This window comes from Gymnoscopelus microlampas (genome assembly GCF_963454915.1).
Source record: "Gymnoscopelus microlampas genome assembly, chromosome: 4".
NCBI lineage: Eukaryota > Metazoa > Chordata > Actinopteri > Myctophiformes > Myctophidae > Gymnoscopelus > Gymnoscopelus microlampas.
This window is the reverse complement of record NC_139941.1, coordinates 34,873,730-34,893,729: the sequence shown is the minus strand read 5'-3', so window position 1 is coordinate 34,893,729 and position 20,000 is coordinate 34,873,730. Positions and strand designations below refer to the sequence as shown.

The 20,000-nt window shown below is 40.9% G+C and overlaps 1 protein-coding gene across 2 annotated transcripts in view; it reads right to left on the bottom strand.

The window, feature by feature from the left end:
- Positions 1 to 20,000, bottom strand: part of tacr1a (tachykinin receptor 1a) — a 34,800-nt gene that overhangs the window by 12,248 nt on the left and 2,552 nt on the right. For both annotated transcript variants that reach the window (XM_084055705.1, XM_084055706.1), the window contains exon 2: positions 8,066 to 8,248. In XM_084055705.1, the coding sequence (XP_083911831.1) occupies positions 8,066 to 8,248 (183 nt within the window). The remainder of the gene's footprint in view (positions 1 to 8,065; positions 8,249 to 20,000) is intronic.

Sequence of the window (20,000 nt, the reverse complement as noted above, 5' to 3'; positions counted from 1 at the left end):
GCATATTTAAATATACAATTCAGAAAACTTGTAATATGATAAATCATTGTCTTCGTGTAAGTAATCAACTGGGGAAGTTTCATTATAACAATTTTTTTAATTTTGTAATTTTTTCACCTGCCGTAATACGTATGGGGAAAATAACAAAATGTGTGATAAATATGAAAAAGCTGCTCCTGTGGAGAGGTTATCATATATTTATTTACTTATATTGACCCTATAAACAATTTAATATAGGTATGGTTTTGCCCACTCTTTCGATAATGAAATCTTGTCTGGCTCATGGACTAGGCCTATCTATCTATGTCAGTGTGTGCATGAATGTGCAGTACATAGGTACTGTATCTGTTTGTAAGGTGGACCTGTTTTGTTTTATTCCCTTTGCAGCTGGTCAGTCAGCACCACAGTAGGTGAATGCAGGAGGTAACATGACACCCTGCCGCACACTGTGTTACTGGCACTGACTGCTCACATGGAGCCCACTTTAGAGTACAAGGATCAAAAGGGACAGGGTGTGCTCACTTGTCTACCCTGGCTGTGATTTTCCAAAATACGAGTGTGTTACGTGTGTGTGTGTGTGTGTGTGTGTGTGTGTGTGTGTGTGTGTGTGTGTGTGTGTGTGTGTGTGTGTGTGTGTGTGTGTGTGTGTGTGTGTGTGAGTGCGTGCGTGCGTGTGTGCGTACGTGCAAGTGCGTGCACGGCAGCGTGTTGTATAAAGGGGCCACTTGTGCTTGCTTGCGAGTGTATGCCTGTCTAGCAGGCAGATATGTGGACGACAGACAGACAGACAGACAGACAGACAGACAGACAGACAGATAGACAGACAGACAGACAGACAGACAGACAGACAGACAGACAGACAGACAGACAGACAGACAGACAGACAGACAGACAGACAGACAGATAGACAGACAGAGATGGAAGGTGCAGGCACAACAGTGGAATGTCACAGCAGTGCGAAAAGGCTAGTTACAGAATGCAAGGTGACATGGGGTCAGTATTCATGAGATGTGTGAATGACAGCAGCGCCAACCTGTACTGAATCACAGCCGTGCTGCTGCTCACCTCCAACGTGCCACTATTATGCTTTTTGTGGTAATCCTGATGGCAGACCCCTGAAGAGTGTTTGTGCCAACTGCCAAGTTTGGTGCAGATCGGAGCAACGGTGGGCCTCGCAGGTCCGGATGTTATGTTTGTGACTGCGGTCCACGTCCACCCACCCACTAGGCAATTTTAATATAGGATCCAATTTTAATGTTTTATTTCTTTTTAAATTGTTCATATTTTTCAGCAAGCTGTGCAAGTTGAATCCATTCCTGGATGAAGAAGGAACACACACAAAGCATCCAGCAGTATTAAAGAACAGCCACAAGGAACCAAGACGAAAGTGTCACAAGAACAGAAGGAACTTGAATGTCAATGACAATGTCCTTCTAGAAGATGATCTGGCACCATAGAGACACACGGGCGGAAACGGAAGGCCTACAAATTCACGCCCACTTTTGAGATGGTGCCGCTACTCGAGGTCCGTTAGAACGACGAACTGCAGCTCTCAATGCATTCCCTATGAGAGGATATGAGAATTAGCCTACTTTTGAAATTATCCTGCATTAACTGGAGACGATATTGATTTAAATAAAAATATGTTTCCAAATGTATGGAGTGTCTTTGTCAACATATCTTCTTGTTTTCTTAATAGTTGATGTGTTTCACATTTAATTTGCCACTTTAACGAGTTACCCATAATGTTAACACAGCAGAGGGTAGACGGCAGACAGAGAAGTTGTCGCATTTCAGTGACATCACTGTCTTTACGAGCGCCGAGCGCCGACCAGTGGTGTACCCACACTGTAGATGCAGGACAGGCGGTCGCCTGCCCAACTAAGATCTCGCCTCCCCTAAAAAAAATAATTATAACCCGAAAATGTGTCATTGCGTGCTTAGTGTCCTCAAAGTCACGCACCCAACAAGCTTTGAACTGAGAAGATTGGACCTTCTGTTCCAGAGATAATGACCAAAACATATTGAAAACGTCCACTTTCGGCAGTTTTCTGGGTATTGAAAACCTCAAGGGATGCGTCCGTGACGTATATACCATGCGCCCACTTAAAGTCTAGATCTCCGATGCTAGCGGTTTTGACATACTGATGGAGTATATTATAGTATATTGTGGGTAGTATATCGATATGACAGATATGGGACATTAAAAAGGACAAATCAAACAAATGGGACACTTTATTAGAACACCAAAAAAGTCGCTACAGCCTCAGTAGTTAACCAATGAAATGACGGTATTTTACAATGCCTCTCATAAAGATTGCATTGAGAGCTGCAGTTCATCTTTCTAACGGACCCCGAGTAGCAGCGCTGTCTCAAAAGTGGGCGTGAATTTGTAGGCCTTCCGTTTCCGCCCGTGTGTCTCTATCCAACCAACGGAAGCTGGCCAGTATCACTGAAGGCTATACAGGGTCAGATGATAGGGTGAGAACACTAAAAATGTGACATCGCATTTGATCAAAAGGGAAAACCCACAACTAAAAAGGTGTACTACTGTTGTGCCTGAAATTTCATTGTAATGTTTAATAACATAAAAGTTTTATTTTGAGGTTAAAAAGTGTTAAAAGAAATCGCACGTCAAGGTTTGTGTGATTTGGTGGGAGTGTAACTGTTGCTACTATAAGTAATAATTTGTTATTTGTCTAAAGTCCAAGTTCATAATGAAGAAGTTATTTTAAGTCACATTTATGTATATGTCATGGTTATTTGTCAAGTTGTAGTAATGCTTTTATTTTGAAGTGTCAAAGTCACGTTCTGTGTCTCGTTTGGTCTGCTATCATGTGAATGGGGTTCACACAGGACTTTTGCATTAACTAATTAAGCAGCAGCAAGGCGCAGAAGCTCTGTGTCATGCTGGGCACAGAGACTGTCTAAACTTAAAGTTATAAGAAAGGTTACTGTCTGAAGTTATAAGAAGGGTCATGAGGACCTGAAGACTGAAGAGTACTCCCTTTATGTGTAGCATGCAGCCAACAAAGTATTTGTTTGTTTGTTTGTTTGTTTCACGCTGGATTAGAGGGATTTGAAGTCACGTTCCAATAAATCAGTAGCAAGGAAACCACTTGTGTCTGTCTGTGCTTGGAGGGAGTTACACAAGTTGTCATTCCCTGGTTTAGCACAAACAAGATACTGTATGTGCACTGTGTGCAAGTGCTATGTGCACTGACAGTCTCTAAAGAACATAGACATTTTTATAATCTTAATCAATAATAACAAAACTACTTGGTGTACAGAAATAAAACAAATTCAGTACATTTATTCTGTACATTAGATTCAAATTCGGGTGTGGAGCTGGTTGTGCAGGCGTAGGAACAAGAGTAACTGGCTAGTAGTAGTGTAATGCACTTAAAGTAAGCTGTACAAGGTGTTTGGGTGGCGCAGTGGTAAAGTAGCCTCCCCCTACCGCGGAGGTTGCCGGTAACTAACCTACAGCCGCCTATCGGACGGCTGTAAATTAGTGGTAGAGAGGGCGTCTGGTAATCAGAAGGTGTGTGTGTGTGTGGGAGTGTGTGTGTGTGTGTGTGTGTGTGTGTGTGTGTGTGTGTGTGTGTGTGTGTGTGTGTGTGTGTGTAGGAATTAGAGTTCTCAAATTCTACCCGAACCCGACCGGGCCCGACCCGACCCGACATTTTCGGGCCGAGCCGGGCCTCAAAAGTATGCTAATTGGTCGGGCCGAGCCGAGCCTCGGGCTCCATGAAAAAAAAAATATATATATTTTTTTTTTAATGATTTTTTAAAATAATAATAATAATAGATAAATACACATTCAGAACAGAAAAAAAAAATCTTATTTTTTCCCCCCTCAGGTTTTTTCGGGCTTTCGGGCCTAACATGATGGTAATAATCGGGTTCGGGCCGAGCCTCGGGCCGGCCCAGTCGGGCCCAGTTAGGGCCGAGCCTTAATTTTCAGGCCCGTTGAGAACTCTAGTAGGAATGTAGTATTTGTTTCGCGTACTTTGAGCCATCTGTGGGTGCATGTCCTTGTTTATCTGCCATGCTCGCGCTATTACAAAAACAGATAAACAGAAACATTACAGTGTGCTGGGGTGGCCTGCACTCTTGTGATTATGTTAATATTATGACCCGCAGTCATACTGCATTTAATGTGTTTTTCTAACCCTGAGGCAAAACTGCTCCAGAGGCACATCTGGCATGGCATGGAGTCCTCAGCGTGTGGCCCCAGAGAAGATTTACACTAACTCAAAGCACATTTCCCTACCTTTAATCCCTTCAAATGAAGTTCATGCATTGGGCCGGTGAAAAAGGTGGGTTAGATGGCCCAGGCTGTTTTTGATTGATTGAATACTCCACAAAGTGGATATTTACAAGGTTGTTAACAGTACAGGTAGTACAGTCAAAGGCCATGCTAAAAGGATAACACAAGAGGCCCCGGGGGCTTGTTTCCATTGTGGTCCATTGTACTCAATTCAGCAGTAATATAATACAGACAATACAATACAATAGATATAGAAATAGATATACTAAAAAACCTAAAGAAAAAGAGGCTGCGCATCAACAATGGGTTTTCTCAGTGGAATGCTAGACCCAAAATCCAGTATACATCAAAAATAGGAATTGAAAAAATCACACACCAATAAACAAACGCTAGCATGTGTGTGTGAGAGAGAGAGAAATAGAATGAGTGAGATGCAACACGTTTAAGTAAACGCTGAACAAATCAATAAGCAGCGCAATCTGTAAAGAAAGTAAGTGAAGGAAGTAAGTAAAGCGTACCTAAAGCGTTTTTTCTGTGATCCCATGCCTTTATACAGTCTGTTTGGACAACAGACTACGGTAAAAAGTGAAGTTCTGTCTGTCACTTGTTGCTTATTGTTCCTTGAACAGCGTGATCAATCTCCACGCATGCGGAGTGACTGCGCTGTTGGTTACAGTATATCACGCATGTGCAGTAATGGCGCATGCGCAGTAGGGCGGGCATACCGGCCCAAAATGTGACACAATAATGAACTTTCATACAAATTGTACAACGTGTAACTACATTCAAGGTGTTGAAAGAATCTTAGGTCCTAGCCAGAGCACTGAGCAATATTTGTACCAAGTGTGAACCTGGTTGGAGTACTGGTGTGCTGTGAGAGCCGGCATACGCTGAGTGGTACTCCATGGCCCTTGCCATGGGTTCTAATAGAAGGATTGGGTTTCATATACACAGTAAGCACAGTTTGTGCTTCCCTCGCACATTACATGAACAAAATAAGAACATTATAATGAAAAAGAAAAGTTGTATTTTTTGGTCAGATCAAGCCAATCAAACAAAGCTATGGGAAACTGAACCAGAACAGGAAACGGGTATGCCACCTTCTAGAAATGTGGGACTACAGTTATGCGCAGAGATTTCCCTGCTTCAAATTGTTCTTAATACATTTTGAATAGCGAAAAATATAATAGATTACTACTGTAAAAATTTGAATAGAATATTAGTTTATAAATGATAATAGAAATACTACTTCATAAATTATAATAGAATGCTACTGTCCTTTTGCCAGATCTTTGCGCCATCTTGCATGGGATTGTAACTGGCGGTGCTACATACTGATACTGCCTACGTTACCCACCTATTATTTCTACCTGGCAACCCAAATATAGCAGCTGCAGGCTCTAACCGGCCCTGCATAGCGATCTTTTTAAACTTCACCAATGAGACCAACACACACACACACACACACACACACACACACACACACACACACACACACACACACACACACACACACACACACACACACACACACACACACACACACACACACACACACACACACACATAAAGAGAGAGAGAGAGAGAGAGAGAGAGAGAAGCAGAGAAGCAGTTAAGCAAGTAATGAGACAATGGGACACATGCAGCTACAGAAAACATTAACAATAAAGTCTGCACAGTAGCAATGTATTCCCACTGTTTATTGCAAATCCTTTCAATCATGTCTGGCTCTGAAGATCCAGTGGATGATCCAGACGTGATCGAAACTTTGCAGTTAAGAGTGGGAGCATAACAGTGTGCAGACCAAGGTTATTATAGTTAACTAAAACTAGAATTGGAAAAAGATTTCAGCTAACGGAAATAAAGATTATAACCAGGCTTTACAAAAAAAAGTTAACTAATTGAAACTATATTGTGTTTACAAAACTAACTAAAACGAACTAAAATCATAGAGAAAATGTCCTTAGTTTTAGTCTTCAAAACATCTTAAAAAATAGCAATAAAAATAAAAAGTAATGAAAATGTAAAACTATCATAACCTTGGTGCAGACTTCATTGTTTTCTTTACTAGGACACTAACCGTTGGGAACGCATGCCCCTCTGGTTATGCAATACTTATTATCAGAGGAGTACAGTCAAAGTATAGTGCAGCACCCAGACAGATACAGAGGTCTCGATATATGGGCATAAATGAACACAGGCAGACAGACAGACAGACAGACAGACAGACAGACAGACAGATGCAGATCTATATAGATATGTCTGGACAACTGCTGATCTGACTGACTTCTCAATCAGTAGCCTATATGACTGCCTCAGGTCCTTTATGATACACACCCCAAGTTTGAAGTCAATGGGTCAGACAGTTCTCGAGATATAAGAGGAACACACGGATCCACAGAGATTCTGTGAATTTATACTGTAGGTAGACATACTGTATACTAGATGTTGATCTTCTATTTGCGCTGGACCCGGATACAAACTGGATGTGCAAGAACTATGTCTCTTGAAGGTGCAGTGGAACCATCAAGACCTTTTTGCATTTACAGATTTGAAGAAGTAAGAAAAAAATGGTCAGAAAAACTGATGTAGGCCTACGCAAAAGTAAAAAAAATAATAAAAAACTTTCTGTTTCAACTTTTTGTGCACCACTAAATTAAAGATTAAAGGTATACTAGGTAAGATCGCAGATCTGTGTGTGTACACACACATTCCCCTCTCCCCTCTCTGACAGGTATCAAAGTGATTGCTGTCTTTGATGCATTCATTGATTAGAGAGAGCACTAACGAGCACATACAGAGTGTGACACTTTTATGGCCCAATCAATCAACTCCGTGCATAACCCCTTTGAAGTTCAAAGGGATCAATTAAGATAACATATATAATTATTATCATTTTTTACATTTAGGCTCAAAGTTACCTAGTTAACCTTTAAGGAAGCAGTGTTTGCTGGTAATGAATGGGCTCCAGTTAATTGTCATTACATTGATTAATGTGCTCACAGAAATGCTATTAATTTTCACTGTGTGGAGGAAACAGATAATGCCACATTCTTCTTCCGCCTGCCTGTTGAAAAACAAAAACTTAACCTATCCTTAACCCTTAATAGCCCCTTAATAGCAGATTAATGACTGCATTGGAGAAACCACACACTAACATAAAATTAAAACAGTTCGGTATATTCAGGGGTGGGAAGTGGGGATTGGTGGTGTACAGCACATAGAGGAGTGAATAAAGCCTCTTTCAGAACCTTCCTGGGGCTCATCCCTGAACCAGTGGGAAAAAAACCCCACAATATTTCAATTTATTCAACAAACAAAGCAAAACATCCTCCCTCCTTTTCACAGCGTGCCTCTCATTTACACTGAATTCCAGTCCCCCCCACCAGCATTTACTCTCAATTTAGCAGTAATTAATAGTACTTGTTGAAGAATTCAACGGCTAAATAGCTGTTGAATTATTCAACCAAAAATACACATTCACAGGGAGATCTCACATCTGAATGGAAGAAAGATGGAGAGAAAGAGAGACGTGAGAGATGGGAGAGGCAGAGAGGAAGAGGGATGGAGAGAGAGGTCAGGTCAGTTGGATAGCACGGCACCACATACTGTAGTGAGATGGTCCATTTGGTTCCACTTATTCACTCTCAGAGTTACAAACTGATTAATTCACACTGAGTTACAAACTGATTAATTCACACTGAGGATTTTACTGTGTAGGAACTCAGCACCTCTCTTTGACAGAGAAGAAAATCAGAGGGACAGAGAGTCAAGGCAGATAAAGGAACTCACATTTTTTTGAAGACCTCGTTGGGCCAGTCGATGTAGCAGAGCTCCCGGGGGAACATTTCAACGGTGGAGTAGTAGTACTGAGGGAAAGCCAGGAGCAGCGCTAGCACCCAGATAACTCCCACTACGACCTTGGTCTCGGTGGACGACATGCGCTGCTGCAGCGGGTGGATGATCGCCATGTACCTGCAAGGCACATGCAGAGGGGAGATTACGCGATGCATTATTCATGTAGCTGGTGCTCCTGTCCAGCAAGCAGCAAGTGCTTGTGTCAGAAAGTAAAGGATTAGGAAAGAGTTTTCAGGAATATATTTACATAAACAGATAACCTAGTTAGTGTGAATATATCACATTACATAATAATACAAAACATTTTTTACAAACGAGTACATATTTGTGGGATTAGCCTGAAACTTGTGCACTGGACTTTGTATATTTGATTTGACTGCATGCCTTCAGGTTATTTGACTTGTTCTATGTTCCTTTCTTCTCTATTCTCTTTCCCTGCCTATATGCATTATTCATGTAGCTGTTGCTTTTGTCCAGGGAGCTAGCTTGTGTCAGAAATAAAGGATTAGGAAAGAGTTTTGAGGAATTTGTTTACATGAACAGAACAGATCTTTAGTTACTGTGAAAACATATTACAAAACATGTTTGACAAACAAGTAAATATTTGTTGGATTACCCTGAAACTTGCATACTGGACTTTGTATATTTGATTTGACTGTGCCTTTCTGTTATTTGATTTGACTGTGCCTTTCTGTTATTTGAATTGATCTGTTTTCTGTGTTTCTTTCTTCTCTATTCTCTTTCCCTATACCTCTTCCTGTACATGCAATGTTGAGGGCTTACACAAAGAAATACATTTACCCACTATTTTACACTTGTAATACTGTATGTTACATTTAAGTTGATTCAGCTGATACACGCACACGCACACACAAGCATCAGTTATTTGAGGAATCCGTTCTTTTTATTTTGAGCTTTGGGGTCAAACTATGTATGCTTTTGCAAATACTCTGAGTTAACTCAACTCATAGTCCTGCCTCTGATGGTTAGGTCAAACAAAAAATATTGTATTGAGTGTGTATCTGTTTAGGTGGGGATAACGGTCTTGTGTTCTTTGGACAGATACTAAAAACAAACATAAACATTGGTGTTTAAGCCCATTAAGGTAAACAGGGAATTGATGAATATTTCTGAGCATTTTGAAAGTGATACTGTAAATGGTCATTGGAATATGACCATTAAAGGGCTGGGACATACCCAGTCTCAAATTAATTGGTGCACAGCTCACAGTTATTGTCTGATATAGCTGGTTTATACTATGTTGATATATATCACGTTTAGTGCAAATTGCTCAACAAATTAGATATTATGCTAATGAGCCAAAACTTTAATATGGTAAACTTTCATTGCTTCTAGCATACAGGCAGAGATTATTCCAGGCAATATTCATAACTTTTTGAACTTTAATCATTCCTCTCAGGTTGATGAAGTTGCACAGAGTGCAAAAAAAAGCCAGTATTTCAAGATGTTGTTTGAGACCAAAATGGTGGATGGACGTACGTACGGACCAACCAACCAACCAACCAACTGACACATCCATCATTAGCCCCCCTTCTTCAGTGCCATGCCATAAACGGGATGTGTGTGTACTATATCTGTCTTCTGCATTTGAGGTTAAGCATTTCTCCACATTTATATCAATGCAGACTTTCAGCAACTATGGAGAACATAACCTCTCCAATCAACCAGACAGTCTTTCAGGTGCTGTAAAATGTATGCCAGCAGATTTCACCTCCTGTCATTAAAATCCAACATTTTGGTCTATTAGGAGATAGCTGGAGGATTAGTTGGAGGATTATTTCTTGAATAATTCACCCTCATTACTACAGCACTTTCCGTTTGATATGGGTGTGATTGGAGACCTGTACCATATGGGGAAGGGATCGAGTGTTGGTCAGGAGGCAGATCGAAGCAGGGGCTGTCTATCAAGATAATAAGTCACACCTCTGCCTCAATTAATCTTCATTTATTTGTGAATAGGCTGTTGAGGTAGACTGCATATTAACTAAACCCAAAAAGTCAGAAGACATTGCTCCTATTTTAGATTCTCTTCACTGGCTCCCATTGAAAAAAAAGAAATCATTTTCTATTAATGACTTAATGAATTAATGATTATTATTGTTTTTAGAGATATGAATGGCTTAGCTCCTTCCTACGTTGTTGACATGCTCGCTGATTATGCACCGGACAGAGCCATAGATCATCAGATAAAGGTCTCATTAAACCTAGAATCAATTCTAAATGAGGTTAATATGGCTCCCTCTGGAAGCTACGCTTAAAGTGTGTGGTTATCATTCCTTTTCATTGTTGTTGCGTGGAACAATGCAATTGATTCACACATGAAGCACATCTGTTTTACAAACAGGTGGGATTCATCATCTCATACACCTGTGATGTGCACAAATCAAGGCTGTACACAACTTTAGGGCTACCCTAGTTGCAATTTAAGCGAGCTTTGTGAAAGAGGCCCATTGAGTCTACACCTGCTGTATGAAATGTGCTATGTAATTACAGTTGACTTAAAGGTAGTGTATGTGATATTATATGGTTAAGACAAAGGCTTTTGCGTTAAAAAGTAAAAGCTATATATTCCGATTGTAATCATTGCTACCGTATAGTGTTTGTTCAGTAACATGGAGTCTCTCCATCTCTCCAGCTATTTAATAAACAGAAAACAAATTTTCAAGGGCGTTGCCAATTTCATCCAATCAGGGGAGAGTACCCATTTATCAACTTCAATTTTATAGTGTGCCAATGTTGTCGGCTCATTTCTTTATGTCATCACTCCCAATTTCACTTGTTTATCCTGTATCCTGTATGAGTTCTCTCTCCTGATTGGATAAACTGGTATCCTGGCCAGAACATTTATTTTCTGTTTAGAGCTGGAGAGACCCTGTGACAAACAAACAGTCCATATCAATGAATATTATCAGAATAAACAACATTAAACGACAACATATCACTTATTGTGCCTTTAACGTACACTCCGTAAAGAGGCCTGCGAAGCAAACTGGTTGTTTTCAAGGGGGTGAACACAAAAGATAACGTAGGCTTTTGAATAATGATCCACCCTCATTTCTTTCAAGTTGTACTCTATCCTTGACAGCTGGAGCAAAACATTGCTCTAATCTCCATGCACAGCTAATAGGTGAGGAGAATTTTAAATGTGGGCTCTATTGGAGTAAAAAAAAAGAAGAAAAGAAAGAAGAAAAAGAAAAGCTACAATATCAAGTTATGAGGAAAGTTGCTAGCATTCAAGATGGTTGCCAGTGTTTTCCAGTAATCCATTTATATGGTCATAATCATGCACATAATCAGGATGGCATTGCTGCATATATCAGTGCATATCACTAAGAAACCTCATCCATCACCCAGGCTTTCCACTGACAATGTGGTTGCTAAATATGTCTACCATGAGGTTTGACAGACCATCAGTTAAAATCTAATATATCAAGGTAGGAATTATTTCACCAGTGTTTTGACTAAATACTAATCTGTACATACTAGTATGATAGGAAATGATTTTTGCTATGATCACATCTTAAACTTGAATCAAGTACTTTGGATTTAAAATATTTTTCATCTACGTTACATAATTTTACTGAGTGAGCAAATTAATGTACCACGATGCCACTGATAGGGGACAGGTTATATTTACTTATTTGTTTTTTTAAGGTGTTTATTTTAAAGCATTTATTCTAATCTCTATCATTTCATTGATTTCTTTCAAGTTTCAAGGTTTAGCATATCGACATGCGGATGACAGCTGTGCAAGATTTTGTCCAGTTTGTAGATATTATGTGATATGCTGTATAGACAGTACATCAGCTGTGTGTTTTTGAAGTGTCCCTTCAAGCAATTTCCCCATGGAGAAATGTTGTCCTCATCAAGTCTGTTCAAATTAAAACCTAATCCCTCTAATAACCTTAATTAATTTGCTAATTTGACACTTTCACTCTATACGGTAATTATCCAGGGTGGGTGGGGTCAGAGGGGGGAGGCTTTGAAATTGAGCACTCAGCCAAAAGCATAGCTGGCCAGAGAGAAACATCAAAGCTGAGCCTCTCTTGCAAAAAGCACTGGCAACCCGGTTCACTTTCTGCCAGTACCTGTAGGTCAGTCAGAGTCACTCACTGTATTTACTGGCAAGATCAAACTAATGAAACACCTGCTGCACTCATCAGGTTGCTCAACACAACTGCACACATCTGCAACCACTGCAACCTCAAAAATCCTGAATGCAGCATCAGATCTGCCAAAACATTTTATCACACATTGAGGGGCCTCTAAACAGCGCAGCGCCAAAAGAGATTTCACTTCTACCCATAGGGGACGCCTCAAATGCTACTGTACTAATGTCACTGTTGCAGAAACTTTATTTTGTTTTCACCAAATTAGGCACAAAATGTAATGCTCTCGTGCGTCATGTGACAATGACCATTAAACAGGGTTTGCATACTCCATTTGCCTGTTATCAGATTCACAGAAAAGTGAGCTTATTTATATTTAAAAATGAAAATGCCATATATCAAGCATCCAATGATCCCCATTGGAATCACATGTTGAGGGGCCTGTATAGAGAGGCCTCCAAAGGTGCTTTCAGTTCTGCCCTTAGGGAGCACAACAAACGAGAAAGGTTGCACTGTCTGTCGTACAAACTCTATTAACCCCCACACTCACAGCTTCATGACCTGATGGCTGCACCCCATGACTGACACAGCCCTGTGTAGGCAACCCAGGCGGAGATCTGCGCTACGAGGAGCACACTTTTCTCATTTCTTTACCACTTAAACCCTATACGTTGACCAGATTCCCAAGGACTAGCCCTCCTCCCGTTTTCGCTCTACACTAAATAACTTAATCGGAAATAGCAGATCTACCCCAGGTTCTCTTTTATTTAACATGCATGTACAATTCCTACACACACACACACACACACACACACACACACACACACACACACACACACACACACACACACACACACACACACACACACACACACACACACACACACACACACACACACACACACACTCCCTCTCCCCAATGGGTCTTTGTGTACGAAATGGTTATGCATGGTTCAATATCTTGATGCCTCTCAGTATGGCAGCTTCCACGACATATGATTGGACAGGTGACATACAGCTCCAATAATCCTGCAAACAGCGCCGTAACTGGTGCCGTGAATGCAAGGAAGAACGATTCGATACAAACAGCATAAAAGGCAGGGACTGCAGGGGGGAGTTGTTTAAGGTAAAACATTTTCTTTCCCCAAAGACACATAAGTGATTAGGGTTGAGGGGAGGCGGTGGGTTGGGGTCTTGGTACCACTGCATTTGAGAGCGCCAACCTTCAAGGCTCACAGTGAAGTTAATTGTGTTTGAAAGCAAAGACTGGATAATCTGATCACCAGTGTGTTTCCCCTGGTTTACTGGTCTCTCATGGGGGCCATATCTGTTGTGTTTGCAGGAAAATGCATAACATTGGCCATCAACAGATGGAAGGGGATGGCATGGAGTGGAGAAGAAGAGGATTGTGGCAGACCCAAGGTTGTGTGTGGGCTTTGCACGTGCACATGAGTGTTAATATAATTCTGAAAGTGTACAAATAGAGGGGACTAAACTAAACTGAAGAACCAGTAGAGAAGCTATAAAGAACCATACAGGGGCTGAACCACTAGGAAAGTAGTGCTCTGTAGCACCTTAACCATCCCAAAGAACCATTCAATAAATTGTGTTTGTGTGTAGTGTACTGTACTGGAAGTGATTACAGCACACTGTCAAATCCTCAGTGTTAATTTTTCACTTAAAACATTTACCCAGTTAAATGAACACGCAACTGTGCACTCCTGGTGAGAGCTTTTGTCCTTATTTAATGTTCTCTCTCTCTCTCTCTCTCTCTCTCTCTCGTGTGTGTGTGTGTGTGTGTGTGTGTGTGTGTGTGTGTGTGTGTGTGTGTGTGTGTGTGTGTGTGTGTGTGTGTGTGTGTGTGTGTGTGCGTGCGTGCGTGCGTGCGTGCGTGCGTGCGTGCGTGCGTGCGTGCGTGCGTGCGTGCGTGCGTGCGTGCGTGCGTGCGTGCGTGCGTGCGTGCGTGCGTGCGTGCGTGCGTGCATGTGATTAATGTGCCATGGCCCTGAATGATCACAATTAGGCTAGTTTAGAGTGGCCATCTCATACCACAGAAGGTCAAAGGTTCATTCCCCTTAACAACTCATCTGTTCTGTTTAACTGTCCTTGAGAAAGATATTGACGCCCAACCTGCTCAATCATTGTCATTCATTCCAGATCGATTGATTGATTGATTGATTGAATACTTTATTAACAGTTTGCAAAAAAGGTACAGTGGTACAGATTTATATAAAAGGATGCTAAAAAGATAACCCAAAAAGAGACAAGCTAAGACTCCTAGATTGCAGAAAGTGTAGAAAAGAATACACATACTTTAACTGTGAGTACTGATGTAATTATTGTGAAAGTAAACTCGAAGAGAAGCTGATAACATAATAATGGGTTCTTCTGTACATTCAATAAAGAATTGTCCATAGATATATAAAATTAGTAATATTAGCAGAAACAAAGGCCTAGCCCTAACTGTATATGTGTGGACTCCTTATGTGTCACAGCAACCTGCTACACATTTTTAAATGGTACAACACACACTGGAATACCTACTTCTTATTTTCTCAATATCAAAATCAAAGCTTGTGCAATATAAAGGATAGGCACATTATGTATCGTGTCCTACAGTATAGCACACAACTATGGACAGTAGGCAACTTGTCTTCATGAGAGTGCTAGTTGTTCTCATGTGAACAGTCTGGATAATCCAATATCATGAATGATGATGAGAGCCTTGCAAATATATTCAGATTTTATTTTAGTAATGCGGTGTTGTTGTACAATGTTAAAATGTTAAACAATGTTAAAGTAGTGGCGTAAAAGTATAATTTTCTTATTTTAAATGTATAAGTAAAAGTGTTGGCCATGTGGGCGGTGTACTGTATGTGACGTGTCAAGCAGCTGACCAAATTGGCGGTCTACTAAAAGGACAATTTCACCCATTTTCAACCTATCTTTATATAATTGGTCCTCACTAATTCTCATTATAAGTTTTTGTCTAATCGCTCTGTGTCTCAGAGGAGCGCTGTGGACAGTTCAGAAACCCGCCTACCAGTGACATCATCGATGGCAAATCCACGCTAATAGAAACTGCAGGCTTTCAATTCCTGGAAAGTTAGCATGCTATAATGGAAGCCATTGTTCTCGCGCTAATAACAATCTAAATTGAAAAGAAAAATCTGCCTAACGATGATGTCACTGGTAGGCGTGTTTCTGAAGTGTCCACAGCCCTCCTATGAGACACAAACCGAGTAGATCCCCCCCTCCCCCATTTTATCCTGAACATTAGTGAGGACCAATTATATGAAGATACAGTAGGTTGAAAATGGGTGAAGTCGTCCTTTAAGCTCAACTGATTCATTGCACTTCCTCTTGCTGTCAGTGCTGCTACTGATGTTGTATGTGCTTTGTTTGCTCCAACCACCACCCCAGCACCACCAGTAGGCTCTGCTTTCCCTGAGGGTTCTGTTTTCCCCTGGGGGGTTTGTTATAGATGTACTGTATATCTCCCTGTCTTAAATGGTTGTCTGCTAATGTGCTGAGCAGGGAGTAATGTTTAGCAGAGCCTGAACACCAAAATCAAATAATATTCACACACTCATGAATCTCAATCCATTCATGAGTTATCTGACTGAACTGGTATTTCTGCATTAATTAAATCAGTGTCCTACCTATTCAGAAGAACCTGGAGAGTGGCAAGTCAGCCACTGTATACTGGCTGTATACAGGCATCAATGAAACATGGGCCAAGTCTATTCCGTGTTTGGGATTTCAAAAATTGGGCCTTAGCAGTACAGGCTGTGCTTTCATCACACATTACTGTTTTTCTTCTTTTTTTTGCCATGGGCATGGACTAGTCTTGCAGCAGAGAGACTGAAAGATACACAGAGAAAAAGAGAGAAAGTGAGACATTCAGAAACAGGAAAGCGAGAGATAAAGAGAGACCCAGAGACAGAAAGACAAAGAGGAAGGAAGGGAGACAACGAAGGCTAGCATATAAATCCAGTTATTGCCTATGGATATTGTACAGAGAGGAGGTGAGAATTGAGTGATGCAGGTGAGAGAGTTGGGGAGAGTTGGGGAGGAGGCTCCCATTAGCTCTCATTAATATGCTCCGCACTGCAGAGACTAAAGCCATTCTCTGCCAACAGTGGGTCACACTGGACTGATCCAAAGTGCAGCGGCAACAAGCGGGCCAGATGGTGAGCCCTGGTGGTGGATATGAACGTCATGGTGTGTGGGAGGCCTGGGGCAATAAATTACTCCGAACATCATCCCAACAAATGCTCATCTGTCGCTCATACTGCAAATGTGTCAATTTTGATTTAGAGATTAATGGACTGTTAGAGACATCTTTGCAACTTGAAAGCATCATTATTTTAAACACTGGTATTTTAAGCCTCTGTGTTGATCACCCCTGACCATTCCATGTTAGTAATCCACTTATTTCACAGCTGCTTATGAAGAAAATCAATAATTTGACAAAGAATATTGATTCAATGGTTTTATTATTAGTTTACAAGCATCTTCTGCAAACATAACCCACAAAAATAATTCCAAAATAAATTTCTGAGATTGCTACTCAACTTGCACCCCAGGACTCACCTAATCCCAGCTCACTTCATTAATCTAGATAGAGAGATAGATGTGCTGCCAGAGACAGCACAGCAGTAAAAGTTACAGATACAGATTAAGTAAAATAGAATACCTTCACAATAAAGACACCCTCAAACATACGGAACAAACGGCACAAAGGACTGACGAAGCCCCTCCAGCCTCAGGGTGGAGGAATGCGTCCTTCCTATCGTTCACTCGCTCTTCAATCTCCATGTGGAGGGGGTGGGAGTGGTTGGCCTCTGATGGCCTCCAGCTTCCTCTGTACACACGCCTTCACCACATCCTACACCCCGTCCAGTGTAACCACAGTGTGGATGGCTCAGGGTGGAAGAAAGAGTTTCCCAGCTCTCAATGTGTCTGGTTTTCAAGATACTCAAAGGAGCAGTTTACAAGTACCTGTCAAACTACGACTCCAGAGTAGGGGATGCTCATACTGTAGGTACTCCGCCAGAGGGAGTTCCTCTGACCTTCGTCTGATCTTTAAAAAGTGAATAGCCGGCGCTCGGGTGGCGCAGTGGTAAAGTCCCTGCCTACCACCACGGAGGTTGTGGGTTCGAATCCATCGTGGTGCATCCGGCTTTGTCGGGCATCTATGCAAACACATTGTCTCGTATTCTGACGGAAGCCGGGCGGGGAGGGTGATATTGGTCATTGCATGTATTCCTACAGGCTGATTCGGCACCTGTCAGCAGGGAGTGTTGGGTGGGAGGAGTAGGTAAGATACAACAGCAGTGACAACACAGAAATGTGGGGAGGAATCAATTGGAATAACGACTAAATTGGGGCGGAAAATTGAGTAAAAAAAAGTCTACTCTAAATGTTAAAAACAATTGCCAACGCATTTTGGAATTAAATCCTATGACAAAGCCGGCCGTACCGCAATTTATGTTTTCTTCAAAACACACGTTTTGCTACTACTCCTAATCATTTTGTCCGAAACTCATACAAATCAATACACATTATCTGTGGAGTCATGTGATCAAGATGTATCAGTCAGATTTTTCTAATTCCATTCTAATTGGCTATTCTAATTGTCTATTTGGTTATTAGCCATTCTAATTGGCTAATAACCAAATATGAGGGGAAAACTGAAAGTGAGATTAACGCAGCTGGACCCCAGCTTGATGTCAGTGGCACTGGCAGCTCAGAACATCGAGTGGAAAGTGCGCAGGCTGGCTGGAACTGGAAAGAATCACTATCGATGTATCACCCTTTCTGTTCTGAAGACATTAACGCACACTCACTAATGCCACCAAACTAAATGGAAAGATGCATTAATCTTCATGAATGGAGCTGCAAATTGCAAAACACCCATTTGCTTTGTTTATCATTCCGTCATTGTTGCACAAATAACACAGTACTTTGGAATGACCTTGCTCAAAAATGTATTAAGCACTCAAGTAAGTACTCAAAGTACATAAAGAAAATCTCCATCCTACAGTACATAATGCATATTATATAAACACTCTCTATATTTACACTTTTCCACAGTTTACACTCAAATTTGTTTTTTTTGTAAAGTATCATCTGTTTGTCTACTACAGCACATCTCTCTCATACTTTCAGGAAATAAGTCCATGAATGAACAGAAGTAATTAATCACTTGCTGAAAGGATATACTATTAAGATTATGGGTGTTGCTCTAGTGGCACTTGTCAAGTACAATGTTATGAATAATTTTATTCCATTTTATTGTCTCTGCCAGGCCAGACAGCCAAAAGACAAAAATAAATATTTTCTCCCCGCTCCTGTCTGTCCATGTGTCCATGTGTGTGTCTGTGTGTATGTCTCTGTCTGTGAGCAGCTTATTATATCTCCGGCACTGTTGGATCAATTGCGTGAAACTTTGCACACACACTCTCACACACTCTCCCCAATTATTTTTCAAACATTTGGCATATAACTAATAAAGTGTGGGTCGTACATAAAAAAATAATTCGCTGGTTTCTGTGGATCATGACACAACTCCCCAGATAGGCCACGGGCAGTTTCGCCCAACAAGATTTTCCGCCATTTTGCATTTTCTTCAAAACAAAATTCTTGCTAATACTCCTACAGATTTTATCCAAAAGTCACACAAATCACATTATCTCTGTGGTCATGTGATCAAGATGTACTGTATGTGTCTATACGATTGTCTTTCAAAGTTTGCAGGAAGGGCACATTATGCACAAAATGCAACGTGACACTATGCATGCACACTCCCAGTATAGGCCAAGGAAGAACCGCCACCCCACAAAACACACTTTTTGATACTACTCATGCCATTTCCAAAACTCACACAAATCGGTATCTCTAGAGTCATATGATCAAGATGTATCAGTCATATTTTTCAGATTCCATTCCAATTGGGTATGACTGACTTCCAAATGTTGTGGTTGTACTACAAACAATGCAGAGTCGCCTACACCGAACCCTCCAGAGTGACGTCGATTTCAAACGAACCCTGCCACACGGCTCAGTTTTTGAACAAACTAATGTTAATCACGTTGTCATATTGCCGAATGCAATACAAGATGGATAGCGTTGTGGGTAAGTAAGCGCCACATTGTCGGCACAGGTTGCACCAGCTGATTTCACCGTTTTCTCTTACCTTTCAATGTTTTATTTGACAGTGTATTTTGTTGAGATTCTGAATTCTTAACCGCCCCCTCCCCCCTCCCCATCCCCATTTTCAAATGAGTCCAGTGACTCAGCCCTGAATTAATCATTCATGAGTCCAGTGACTCATGTATGAACTTTTGAAAAAAGTTTTTTAAGTCCACAGTATTTCTGTGGACTTAAAATCATTGTTTTATTTGATGGCTTTCCTGCCTGAGCATTTGCACATTGTGCCCTCAAAAGACACCAAGTGACCTTGCCCCTATTAAAATGATGACATTCCAGGCTTGTTTAACCCTTAAAAGAATAAAGATATTTTTGTTATCAAAACATTTTACCTTTTTTTTCCTTTATGTCTTTCTTAATGTATTTTGTTTGTTTGTTTGTTTTTTGGAAGCAAAAAGAACCGGAATAGATAAGCAGAATCAGAATCGATTAAAATCAAACTATACCCATGCCTAGTTTAGACATAGTCTTGTTACAAGAATCTTATCCAAATGCAGAGAGAACAGTCACCAGGGTGATACAGT